Source organism: Nycticebus coucang, chromosome 3, assembly GCF_027406575.1.
Source record: "Nycticebus coucang isolate mNycCou1 chromosome 3, mNycCou1.pri, whole genome shotgun sequence".
NCBI classification, from domain to species: domain Eukaryota; kingdom Metazoa; phylum Chordata; class Mammalia; order Primates; family Lorisidae; genus Nycticebus; species Nycticebus coucang.
Window position 1 is genome coordinate 19,835,898 of NC_069782.1, and position 14,029 is coordinate 19,849,926.

The following is a 14,029-nucleotide window of genomic DNA, read 5'->3' on the forward strand; positions in this document are numbered from 1 at the left end:
GTGGCAACTGCTGATACACCCCAAGTAAGAAATCTCTCTCTCTCTTTCATTAAATGAAAAAAAAAAAAAAAGAAAAAGAAAGAAAAGCCTATAAGGATACATACTATTTTTACAAGTCTTTTTTTTTTTTTTTTTTTTTTGGCTGCAGTATATTCTTTTTAGTCAGCAGCCAGGAAATGATGTTCTGGTTAATTTAATATTCTGGTCAATAATGAATGCATATGCCATCTGTGGCTAGCCGACTTTTTTGTCTTAGAGAATTTAAATGAACAAAACTTACTTGGTGCCAAATCTGTACTGAGCAGTTTAACCTTTGATAATTCGAAAGTATCACCTGGATCTCAGAGCGGTGTGGGATCTCACTATCCTAATAGCATCCTTCGTCTACATAGCAAATGTTTTGAGCTATTTTATCTTATTTAATTAAAACAGAACCATAAAGAAGGGCTTCAGGGAGGACTTCTCCAAGGGTCCACAGCAGCAAGGGGATTAAACACAGGTTGTTTGACGCCACGCCCCCCGCTGGGCTCTCAAGCACTGTGCTGCACTTCTGTGCCAGGCAGTTCTGGCGAATGATAGTAAGGGAACACTGGGGGTTAAATGCACCCATCTCACCCCCACCCCCCTTGCGAGGACCCAGGGGAAAGCTGACCCTCTTCTGTTTTTCCAACAGGCCAAGATGCACATCACGTCCTCCTCACATCTCCTCTACCTGGCCCTGTGCTTACTCACCTTCACCAGCTCTGCCGCGGCCGGACCCGAGACGCTGTGCGGGGCTGAGCTGGTGGACGCTCTCCAGTTTGTGTGTGGAGACAGGGGCTTTTATTTCAGTAAGTAGCCCTCCCTCTCACTGCGCTGCTATAGCCTGAAGTCTATGGCTCTGTGGATTTACAACCGCAGGGAGTGTGTGAATAACTGAATGACTGCCCATGGCTGGCAGCCGTCCTAGGCCTCCGAGATTCCTCACCTTAAAGTAAGCATAGTGTTTCAGTGGAGCTTTGGCAGGTTTTGCAGATTTAGGATGGAATTTTCCTCCTTAACAGTTTGTCTTTAACTACTTCCTGCTGAGCCTCCCTTCAACTATTAGGATCTACCCTCTCTATCCACTCCTGTCAATGACCCTGGGGTATTGGGGGTTTGTTTTCAAGACCTATGAGTGCACACATAAATATATGGAGCACATGTAAGGCTGTTTTTAATGCCATGTATTTTGGATTAAAATAATAGAAACTCTCCAGTCCTGTGGGATTGGGAAAGAATTAAGGGGATACACCCCAGTTGTCCCCATGCAATGTGAAATCATCATGAACAGACAGGCAAAAGGTGAACTTCACTCCAGGTCATGTTTGGAGAGACACAGACTCTCTCTAAATGCAAACTGAAATGCTGCGCTAACTTGCCCTCTGTGTAAATCGACCTTGATTTGTTGTTGTTGTTGTTATTGCTCTCTTTTGGCATAGTTCTTCTCTTTAGTTGTATGTCCCTCTGGAGAAGAGTTTCTGACAAATTCAGGGTCAGTTATCTCATAAGTAGGTCTTAGGCAATTAGAAAGTCGACAGTCAATATGAACTAGACAGCCAAGTCAAGGTCTGCAAATAATAAACATAAACAAAATCAATGGTACCTGAGGGAACTGATCACTTAAAGGTGACTCACAGGCATCTATCTCATTGTATGTTAAAGGACAGTGAAAGATTTCAAGCCAGATGCTCATTCTGTATAATTCTTTGGAATTTTAGAGAGTTCCAGGAAACTGAGGATGAATCATTCTTAAAGGTTCCTATCATTCAAGTGTAGACAGCTTACCTCAGTTACCCACTAAGCTCTGAATAGCTCCTGTGATGACTCACACATTGGAAGTCTCTCTCATCTGCTTCCCAAATGTCAGCCTTTCTCTAGGCAGATTGTGTGTCTGTTAGTGTATGACTGGGGAGAGGGGAGAGGGTTCTGTGTATACCAGTCTGGAGGTGAATAGGGGAGATAGGAAGGGGCGGTCCTGCACTTACAATGGATTTGGCAACAAATAGTTTTTGAATCACTAGTGACAGACAATCAGAAGTGAATTCTCCTGTGTGATAGTCAAATGCCTATGCTCTGCTTCCAGTCAGTGCTTTAATTGAGGAAATTCATTTATTTTTCTGGCAATAAAGCAATTCCATCCAGTTCTGTTGCAAGATAGATGAATGAGCACATCAGGTGGGTGCTTTTCCAATAAATAGTACACTTGTTTTCCCTTTAAAACCTCCTGTGGACAGTAACTGAGTGACACCACATGACCCAACAGTGGGTTGTAATTATTCTATAATTTGCTGCTAGTGATCCACATTTAAAAAAAAAAATGAAAAAAGTGGTTCTCACTTATTATTATGCCTAAGAGGATTTTTTTTTTTTGGTCTTGATAATCCATTTGTGCAATTTCCTTTGATCCAGTTCACTAGGTAATTGCCAAGCCTACAAGTGTCCTCTGTAATGCGCCAGGCTGAGTTGTGATGTTCAGCATGACATGCCTCAGAATTTCCATGCTCTGTGCATGGAAACTGGATCCTTCCTTGTGTGCAGTATCTGCATTAGATAATGAAAAAAAAGATAGAAGGAATGGTTTGGTCCCACATTGCTGTATGATACTTGTGTATATTCATACAGACACTTAAGAGAATTGGACAACTATGATGGAAACCAATTCCAAGGCACTGAAAGAGTTCTTTTATTCTGTTACTATAATCATAAAATTTTAGCCAATTTAAAAAAAAATCCATTTTAATAAACTTGAAGGGAAAAATTATATATAGCAACTCTTGATGCTGAGGTGGAGTGGTTTTATAAATCACATGTTACCGTCAGTATTGTCATTGAGAGTATGTTTCATATATTCTGCCTTATAGAATTCCATGGCTTATGTTAATCTGTGTAAGTCTGACACAGATTCTCATGCACAAAAGTGTTCTTGTTAACTTTCTAACCAATTGGACGATATCCTTTCCACAAAAGAAGTTAACTCCTTTGAATTCTTTTAATTTAATTCATGACGTTGATGGAGTGTCTGTTATGTATCATGTACAATGCCTAGAAATGAATGAGTGATTGACTTTCCCTTGAAGAAGCTCACAGTTAAGTGGTAAAAAAAAAAAAAATACACATAAATATCGTTAAGAGTCATAAAGGAAAAATAACCATGCAGTATCGATTATATCCTTTCTGCTTTTCCTGACTATTGTGTCTCATTTGTGACATTACCTTATCAGGTCCTCTCGGTCCTTGATGCCAGAGGATATGTTTATTTACCCCTGAATCCTAGTGCCTAGCTCAATGGTTAATATAGTAGTGCTCATATTTGATTGTTGAACTGACAAGATTGAATTGAACTGAATCCAGTTACGTACAATTGAATGGAATGGAATTGCTTGTTTGGGATCTTATTCTTAAGAACCATGAAGAATTAGGGTTGTCAAGTACTATGGACAATACTTCTTGCCTCAAGCTTACCCAGTTATTTGATAAAACTGTTCTTCTTTTTTTTTTTAAAACTAAATGTAACACATACTAACAATGACTTAGAGGCTGATTTTGGTCATCCCCAAGCTACACTGATGACCTGTTTAGTGTCTGAGCTAATTATTCTTGCAGAATTAACTGTTGTCGACAAATTTTATTGAGTTCGTTTTTTGTCCCCTGAGATTTGCTGTGTATGGAGAAGTCAGCTTTAAGTATTTAAAGTCTTTGAAATACTTTTCAGAGGGAAACATTTTTCCCCACCTCTATCCTCTGTCCCTTCACTCTTATTATTGTATTTACTCTTATTTTCAAAGTTTTAGTGTGACTGTGCCTTTTATTTTAAGCTGCTTCAAATTCCTCTTGGAAAGTAGTTTCTGATCTTAGTTTTAATCTCAAACATCTTTAAAAATTGCTTCTCTCTCTCTGTCAATACAGAATATTTAACAGAGTTTTTTTTTAATTCTATTAGAATTTTTCCAAATAAAAATTAGCGTATTGCTTATTTTGTGTGGATTGACTCAATGTTGTGAATGAGCTCCTATTTCCTTTCAAGCCCAAATTCTACCAGGGCACAGTGGAAGCAACCTTGCCTAGATTATCTGTGTCATGAACATCTTCTCAGCATAAGTGGAACAGTACAAGAATAGTTAATGCATCTTCCTCAGACATCTTAAGAAATAAAAGATTCAGTGAAGAGCTAATTACTGATTCTTCCCTATAGATCAGAGTAAGAGAGTCTATCAGCCAGCCTTTTGCTCTCATTATCCTGGGAGAAAAATGTCGGCTTAGTAGAGGTGAAAGCACGTCAAGGAAAACGCCAGATATTATCCCAGCAGATCGATGGAGCCCTCCTTCAGGGTGGCTCTTTATAACCTTGTTTTGCATGAAACACAGCAAGAGGAAACGAGCTTCGGGTGAAATAGAAGTTAAGCTTGCCATAGATATAATTTTTGACAACCATGGTGATTAACCATTTTAAAACATGCTTTTATGTGGAATTTCTCTCCTTGGAGATACTTTAAAAATTGACGGACAACCAACCATCTTGGATGGTTTCAATTAAGAGCAACCCAAAGAAAGAGAGTTTCTGAGGTCTTTTTGAGTTTTAAGAGTGTATAAACAGTCCCTTAAATAAACTGTACATGCTTTACCTCAGCGATCTGGGGAAAAGGAGAAGTAAATCAATTAGAAAAGAAAGTTGGATACCCTTTCAGCTAGTCCAGATTTATAGCTTTTATAAAACATACTTCTAATGTATAGTTATTAAGAACAGGTTTGGATAAACAAATGGCATTCTTCATGTGTTAAAATGTGCTGTTTTGTAAAGCGTTTAAATGAAATGTTGCAATTAACTTTCATTGTTATTGATCGCAACAACCTTCCTAGATCTAGGTTATTATTATTAAGCTTCTTTCATTTGATATATCATGCTCAGAAAACTGCTCCCAGACCTGTCATTCATTAGCTGTATGACTTTGCCAGACATTTAAACTTCCTGGGCTGAAATGTCCTTGTCTATAAAACAAGGGGATTTTGTTAAAGTAAATGACCTCTTCTAAGTTTAACAGACTTGTAGTCTAGGTTATAATTAACAAGGCTTTGGTGCTATTGAAGAAAGGAGAACCTTGGACTTAAGTAGTGACCAAAGAACATTTAGTCTCCTTTATCTTATTTACATAGTTTCTCTTGGTCCCCAAAGATAGGAGATTCCACCCACTTAAAGAAAGAGGAGCCAGCTTCTCTGTTTTGTTTTGTTTTAAGCTGGATTTCAACTCCTCAGGGATGGCTAGAAGCTCAGATATGACCAAACACATGCAGGTCATTTGGACGAAAGAAACCAAAGGAGCACACGCCTCGTGCAAATAGACCATCATTTTTTCTTTTCTTTTTTTTTTCTTTTGGCTAGGAAGGGCCAGCTGACAGTTCTCATCTTTACATTTTTTCACTCTCTTGGCTGTGAGGACAAGTGAACAGGTTTGCTCTTAGTTGCCCTAAATAAAGGAGGATAAATTCGAGATGACAAATAAGAACGTTGAGGTTTTTAACCTTCACTGAAAGCCTTTTCTCAGTCTATTGATGCTGGCTTTTCTTTTTCTTTCTTTCTTTTCTTTTTGAGACAGAGTCTCACTTTGTCACCCCTGGTAGAGTGCCATGGTGTCACAGCTCACAGCAACCTCAAACTCTTGGGCTTAAACGATTCTCTTGCCTCAGCCTCCCAAGTAGCTGGGACTACAGCTGCCCACAACAACACCCAGCTATTTTTGTTCTTGTTGTTGTTGTTGTAGTAGTTGTCATTGTTGTTTAGCAAGCCCAGACTGGGTTCAAACCCACCAGGCCCGGTGTATGTGGCTGGTGCCCTTACCACTGAGCTACAGGTGCTGAGCCAATACTATCTTTTCAATTAAAGAAGAGAGTGTGCAAATCGGGACAAAGACACACTTACCTGCCATTAGCTTTGTTTCGAATCAGAGCTGTGCCACTTGCATCCCTCTGCTGGATCCTCCTTAGACGGCCAGCCATGCGTCTGTGTGACAGCTGGTCAAAGTTAGCCGTATAGTTACTAGCTAAGGGAAAAGACTTTCTCTTTGAAACTAATTGGTACATGTGGGGTTTGATCTTATGACCCTGCCATCATTAGTACCACCAAGCTAATAGGCCACAGATACTGTTTAAAATTAAAAAAGCAATGAGTTTTTATATTGATTCCAAATGCTTGCTACTACTACTCTTTAAATATGCCCAGGGGACCAGTCTATACAACCAAGGCACCACTAAGGAAATGATGGCTTCTGTGAAAAATTAGAAAATAATTTACATTTCTGTGACATGTTAATGCTCTTCAAGACTGTCCCCTCCCTGATGCAGAATTACAAGCAGGAAAGAGAAGGGTTCAAGGCCAAGAGCATGGCCTCTGTTGCCAAGCATCCAGGTTTGGACCCCCACTCTGCAACTTATTTGGTGGGTGGCCTTGAGCAAGTTCCTTGACCTCTTTGCTAATCAATTTTCTCATCTGTAAAATGTAATGCCTGCCTTGTAGAGTTGGTGGAAGGATTAAATTAGTTAAGGTTAGAGTATATTAACTTAGAATATTGCCTGACACGTAATAAGCATTGTACACTTCTTAGCTACTACACGTATTTATTCTCTTCTGAGATCAGTTACAGAATCTCTTGCAAAGGTTGAGCGATCTGAACAGCCCAATTCATTATATGTTCATCTTCTATCCTTGGAGGCGGCTGATAAAGCCTGTTACGTAGCAGCAGTAACAATTGGGTGGTAGTATTAGTACCAGTGACAAGAATACCCAATGTTTGTCTAGTATATTTACTTTTTAAAAACCCAGTTGTATTGGCTCTCTCACTTTGTCTCTTTACCCCAGTCTTGGAGGGCAAGAGCTATTGCTTCATCAGAGAAATGTGAGACACGGAGACTTTGTGACCTCCCTCACCGGATGGGTCCAGAACCAAAGCCAAGCTCTTCTGTCTCTAAGAAACATGTTCATTCAGTCCTTTGCATTGTTTAAAGACCCAAAGTGGTGTAGCATAGGGAGATGCTTCCAAAACCACAAATCTTTTCCGAGGGATGAGGAATAGGGATCCTGGGGTGACTCAATTGATTTTAAACACTTCCTTTCAGGAAGGCAGGAAAGGGATACCCATTCTGGGAAAATTGAGGAAATCCTAATAGAATCTCTTCAGGGTGCACCAGAAAAGTCCTCTTTGATTAGAGGCTGCTGTTGTATAAGAGCCTTCCCAGGCTGGATTCTCATCCCCACCCAGACAGAATATTACCACTCACCTGTGAGTAATAGGATATGCAATATGATCTGGGGGAGCCTCTCCTCTGGCCAGGTTCAAGTGTTCTTCCTCTGCCAGCAAACTCAAGTGCTTCATTTCTCGCATCTGTTAATTTAATTGATTAAGAAAGGCTGTTTCGCTGGACCAGGAATTTTCGCGGGGTGCTGTGAAAGTGGTGATAAAGGGGGGAGGTGTTCACAAGATACCATAATGCAAAGAATGATCCAGGCAGAAAGAAATGTCCCCAACCTAACCATGTAAGGAGTTGTGGGAGCAGCCACAGAAGACCCAACCAGTTGTTTGAAGATCACTCATGTTGGAATGCTTCACATCGGCAGTGGCTTGTGGGGTATACATTTTGGATCCAAGAGAAAGTTTTGGCATTCTGCAAAGTCAGTAGGCCTCTTTGTCCAGACATCCTGTGCCATGCTAGCATTGCTTGAGGCTGCCAGTAAAGCCCACTTCTCACTAGCAGCCTTCTTTCTGATTTCATAGCCCACACAAAAGATTCAGACACACTGAAATGGACAGAAGTCCTCTCCCAAGGAGAATGTCTGTTTGTTCTCAACAACGGGCTGCAAAGGCTTTGTTGCTCTTTTCTATAGCCAGACATCTTTGACAATCCATGGTGACAAAAAGTCATTTTTGCCCTGAGCTGCTGCCCTGGCAGAGTCCCATTCTACACCTCTCTATGGAGCATCAGCTGGCTCTTACATCCCAAAGAATTACTTTGGGTTGTTTGGGAAGATCAAACCCCCAGGCCTTATTAGCTGTTGGACTAAGGAGATGACAACACAGCATTTGTTTGTCTTTATCTACATGTGAGATCATGTTTAAAACATAGCAAAGAGGTGTTATTTGACATGCAATTCCTTCACTGCAGTAAGTTGTATGCCTATTTAATGCATTGTTTAGTCTCACATTGGCTAAAGCCACTTAAAGAAGCACTTGGCAAGCTCTGGCTTTTCATTCTTGGCATAGCTGCCCCTCTTACTTTTTCACTGAACCTTAAATACCAAGAAAAACCCTTCACTTACTTTACATCTGGCATATTGCTTTATGCAATTGGCCAGAACCTTTGCAGGTGGCCCTCTGCATTTGTCCTAAGGTAATTAATGGCTCTGCAATATTTGATGAGCAGAAGTACAGACACAAAGAAAAATTGTGCAACCAGCAAAGACCACACAGTCTTTTAAATTAAAACCTTTTGCATTAAACGTCAGGCGTTCTGTCTGCAGGGATAAGGGCTTCCATGCCAAAAGAAAAAAAAAATACTGAAACCCCAGGGAAGATACCCAAGAACATGATTATTGATGAAATATACATGTCTCTAACAGCTCCCTCTTAAAACTACCTGATTGTTCAAAGGAAATAATTTCACTGGAAACTCATGAAAAATAACCTAGTCCAGCACTAAGCATAAAACCCATACAGAAGTGACATGTCTAAGGTCACACAACTAATTAGTGGCAGAGGTAGAATAAAATACTGTTGATTTCTGACCCCCATGCAACATTCCTCCGTTTAGCAGCAACTAAATTAAAATGGCCAGAAGAAGCTTCCAATCAAGTTCATCAAATGAACATAGAACTTCCAGGTTCCTTCGTTCCAATAAACTCTCCTGAGACTTAGGTTAGTATTTTTGTTCACTTGCTGCAGAAATTTGTACAAACAAAAAATGATTCCCTGCCTGTCTCCTCTATGGTGTGCAAAGCCTTCAGATGAACTTTGGGCATTCCAAGTCCACTCAAGGTCATTATTTAGACTATTATTATATATTATATTATTCTTACTCTTTGGGCATTCTCTCCAATGTCAACTTTGGTAGAACTGCTTTGGAATGACTTAGCAAAGTTGTGCTCCTGGAAAATCTGAAACAGTCTGACCAGTTGTTGGATCAGCTTTTTTTTTTTCTTTGCTTGTATGTGTGTGTTGGGGGTAGGGAGATTTCTCTGCCAGTCCTAGGCCAAAAGAAATTTACACCTGATTTTTTTGTAGACTTCCAAGCATAGTCTATGAATCTCTTCTGATTTTCTGCTTTCATCTGTGCTCTTTATGAGGTACTAAACAGCTGTTTGAGGGAACTTTTTAAACTTTGAAAATTTGTCATACATAAAAGCAATTCAGTAAAGATTGCTGGGAAGATGTTACTACCTCTGTGCCATTTACCCTGATGAAATGGGTCTTTCATCAGAGGCAAGTGATTTAGAAAGTCTGTGCTGAGCCAACTCTCATGCAGCCAATTCCTGATTATCTGTGAAACTGGGGAAAGGAGCACAAGAGCTAGAATGGTGGATTAAATGGGATTTGAAGACACTATAGATTTCTCCCTCCTCACTTACCATACCTCCAGTCCCTTTATGAGACCAAGTGATACATTTTTAAATTCTGGTTCATTCTCATACTCCCCACTCAGCTTTCCCCAACAGTGCCCTTGGCAACAAGGTTTTTTGACCTTGACACTATTGACATTTTGGGTCAGATAATTTTCTAATGGGGGAGGGGCTGTCATGTGCATTGTAGGATACCCGGCAACAAACTTGGCCTCTACCCACCAGATGCCAGTAGTCCTCTCTTCCCAGTCATGACATCAAAAATGTCTCCAGACATTGCCAAATGTCCCCTGAGGAGTGAAATCACCTCCACTTGAACTAGATAAGTCTTCAGAAGAGAAGCAACTTAGCAAACCATGAGTGGAAGTAATACACAAACCATCAGTCACTAGTTAATCGGGAGTCTGTGGTCAAATGTCCAGAGCAAACAGTGAGAAGAGTCACTGTGGTTTTGAAAGGTTTCCTCTGAAAATTAAGAACTCTTCCTATTGACTATTTAAAGGGTATTTTCAGAACTTCATTTTTGCCTTATCGCTACAGAACTCATTTATTTTAGTAAAACAAATAAGGGCTGGCAGAATTGGTCTCCAGAGCAAACCTGTGGGCTTAGAAATTTTATCATGACCAGCTTGCAGAAATGAAAAAGAAGTTGGTCATCATTGACCTGAGCATTTGTGGCTGTTCCCCTCTCAGTTACATAATAAACTCTCAATTCTTCATAAGTGGTGGGGGGTAGGGGGGGCTGGTTTAAAGATAATGGCCATGATTTTCCTCCGTTTTTCTTATAACTTTCCTATCTGAATATTGTCACAGTCATTTGATTGCCCAGAAACACTCTGGAATTCCACATGTGTGCCTGGCCCAGCTACCCAGTGGAACAGCCCGGTGACCTTAGAGAAGTTGCTTAATGTCTTGGAGCCTTACATTCCTCATCATAAAAGAGGAATAAAAGTATTGTCCTGCAGAGGCTGTTCTGAGGCTCAACTATAGAACGGCTTTGGAAACTGAGAGGGCTATCCAAATATGTCAGTGTTAGTGGATGAAATTGGATGCTTTTTGCCTTATCTCCTTAATAGTGATCCACAGTTAGGTCCATGGTGTGACTTCTGTAAAACTTTATGCATTAATTATAAACTAGAAAAAAATTATTTGGCAGTATAAGTACTCAACCTTATTAATTAAAAAGAAGAGCATGTTGGTTTCTCCTGTTCACATATCACTTGACATTTAGACCACCCAAGAGTTAATTAATGGTCTACAGAATGCTCACTCAGTATCACTTTTTATTTCTTCTCATTGGAAGAAGCAGAAAGGAGATGGTACCTATCATTTTACCTCCAGTAGAGCTTGCTTAAAGAGTATGTTCCCGGGCGGCGCCTGTGGCTCAGTCGGTGGGGCGCCGGCCCCATATACCAAGGGTGGCGGGTTCAAACCCGGCCCCTGCCAAACTGCAAACCAAAAAATAGCCGGGCGTTGTGGCAGGCGCCTGTAGTCCCAGCTACTCAGGAGGCTGAGGCAAGAGAATCGCTTAAGCCCAGGAGTTGGAGGTTGCTGTGAGCTGTGTGAGGCCACAGCACTCTACCGAGGGCCATAAAGTGAGACTCTGTCTCTACAAAAAAAAAAGAGTTTGTTCCCCATGAGGTGGTGAGGTAGTCATTAAGGTATCCCACACAGGCAAAAGATTTCTTTTCTTGCAAGTCAGCTATTGGTGATTTCCGCTTAGCCTCAAAAAAAAAGCAGTGTTCAGCAGAGGGAATATAGTCACTAATCACAAAAGCATCTTTGCACTCTCAAGTTGCACATCTAAACTGTTCCCTTATTACAGGCTGACTTAGGGGAATTGAATTTTTTTGTTTGAGCATAGCTTGGATAAAATCAAAATTGTTGAGTTTTATCACCCACGGTAGGGACCAGGGACCGTGTGGTTCTTCTTATCCCAAGCACTTCACATCCAATGACTTCCAGAGAGAGAAAGCACATTTGACGCAGTAATGGCACTTTTGAACCACACAATCAAATACTGGTTACTGCTGCTGCTGGTAATTTTCATTCTCTCTATTTTATTTTGAGCTCTTTCAGGAAAACACACACTATGTTTTAATAGTTTTTTTTTTTTCTGTCCCACACAGCATCCAGAGTGGGTTACTTAAAACTCCTTGATTTGACATTGAAAAAGTCATTCCAAATCTATTTCCTTCATCCAGTCCCCAGAATATATCCCAACACTTCCAATTTGCCACTGCTGTCCTCGTGGATCTGAGACTAAAATTATAGAAGAAAAAAGTTAAAAAGTCTAGTTGAGGTGTCACCCCTTCACTGCTGCCATCCTGAAAAACCTTAGCTCAGGTGTCAGCTAATTCTAGTCAACAGGGAATTTTCAAAAGCTACCAGAACAGCGGTTCTCAACCTGTGGGTCGTGACCCCTTTGTAACAATGAAAATACATCCTGCATATCAGATATTTACATTACGATTGATAACAGTAGCAAAATTACAGTTATGGAGTAGCAAGGAAAATAATTTTATGGTTGGGGGTCACCATAACATGAGGAAATGTATGAAAGGGTCGGGGCATTAGGAGGCATTAGGAAGGTTGAGAAGCACTGTTCTAGAAGACCCTCACAGATAGGTTCTGCCCCTGGAAAAAGTTTTGAGAACAGAAACTCTGCTCTATTTACTTATTTAAAAGGAACAATGGGAGGCAAGAGAAGGCATGCAACAGAGGGTACATCCTAACCAATCAGCCCTGAGGGAGGCAGAACAGCTGGAGCAGCAGCCCTCCAGAACTCTACAAGTGGTTTCTATTTGCCAAAGCAGAGTTGAGGAATTGGAGAGCTAGGAAGAACCATATAGACTCAATCTGTTCTAGTGCTCTCACTTCCCAGATGAGGGAATAAAGGTCCAGAAAAAACATGACCTGCATGAAGTTGCAAAGCATGCCGGTGGGAAAGCCAGAACTACAATTCAGTCCCCTCACGCTCAGGCCAGAGCTCTTTGCACAGCTGGACTCTTTACATTCACGTGAAGGATGTATCCTCCTAGCCGCAGTCCAAAAACTCAGAGTGAACTGCTAGGACATTTTCTTCTGATGGCACACATCAGCATAGTCATTGAAAATTCAAGTTCTTCACCATTCATAAAAACTTTTTCCCCCCAATTTCTGCCACCCATTTGACATTATCAATTCTCTTTATCCCAAATCTGATCAACTTGGCTATGAATCTTCATCAACCCCAGTGGTCTGATGAAAAGAAAAAGAAGTATACAAGTGCTAATTTTTTAACAGCTAATTTTCATTTGAAGTCACATCATCTGGTTGACCAGCATGTGTATGTTGTAAGCCTTGTTAACTCAGGGTCTACTCAAAACAAAAGGTATTGTCAATGTGTTGTCTCTGTCTCCTCACATTTCTGACTTGCTGGTCTTCCATGAAGGTCTTCCATGAAGAAGCTTAAATTTTCCTACGTATTTTGAGTTTTATGTTTCTTTCCATTAAACTTTCCAGCCGTTCATAGACATATTTAGTTTGGCAGAAGGTAGTGGTGACTCATGGAATGAAGAAATTTGAAGGCAAAGCTACTGAAAATGGATCTAATTTCTTTTGGGGGTAATTTGGGAGCAAGCGATTGATAATTTGTCTAATTTTTCCTGGTTTCATCAGCTGCCACAGTGCCAAATACATGTTCCATATGGATGCTTTGTTATTCCCGAAACATATAACAAATTTCAGCTGCAACTATATCTAATATGGTCAAAGGGTAAGACTATTGTTGGCTCATTTTTTCATTGTTTTTGGCTGGACAGCCTCAATCAATGGCTATTGAGTGAAAAAACAGGATCATACTGAAACCATTTTCAGCATGTTCCTTCCTATGGATCCAACCATTTCACTGCGAGTTTGTCAAGCACAGCAAATGTTCCCTATTAAAGGATGACTGTGCTTTCAGCATAGACGCAACTGCCAGTTAATTGCCTTCACCTTATAATTCCACTCTCTCAATTTGGTGCAGAGATGTTTTTGGCTCTCTAATGATTCCTTCTTTTCTGCTGATTCTTGCCTCCTAGTATGGAACAGATATGTGGGGATAAATTCTGAGAGGATCAATGACACACGTACAATAGGCATCATTTCAGGCTTCCCTTAAATTAGACATGCGAATCATAAGACTTGTGAAAGGTATTAGTGCCACAAATCTGACGGGCATGTCTGTAGATTATTAGTGTTTTGCATGCAATTACGGAAATCTCTGGCCAGATAAGTCAGAAAAGGGTTCAGTAATATTGTATAAAAGCACCATGACATGTAAACGAAAGACTCACCTCTGATGGGTTCTGAAGTAGGCACTGGCCACTTAGTGGCTCAAAGTCATTCAGTGGTGATTTGTTTCAGTCAAGATGAATGATGTCA

The 14,029-nt window shown here is 40.5% G+C and overlaps 1 protein-coding gene across 2 annotated transcripts in view; it reads left to right on the plus strand.

Annotated features, from left to right (window-relative positions):
• The window catches only part of IGF1 (insulin like growth factor 1), an 80,184-nt gene that overhangs the window by 4,239 nt on the left and 61,916 nt on the right, over positions 1 to 14,029 (plus strand). For both annotated transcript variants that reach the window (XM_053584526.1, XM_053584527.1), the window contains exon 2: positions 674 to 830. In XM_053584526.1, coding sequence (XP_053440501.1) covers positions 674 to 830 — 157 coding nt within the window. The remainder of the gene's footprint in view (positions 1 to 673; positions 831 to 14,029) is intronic.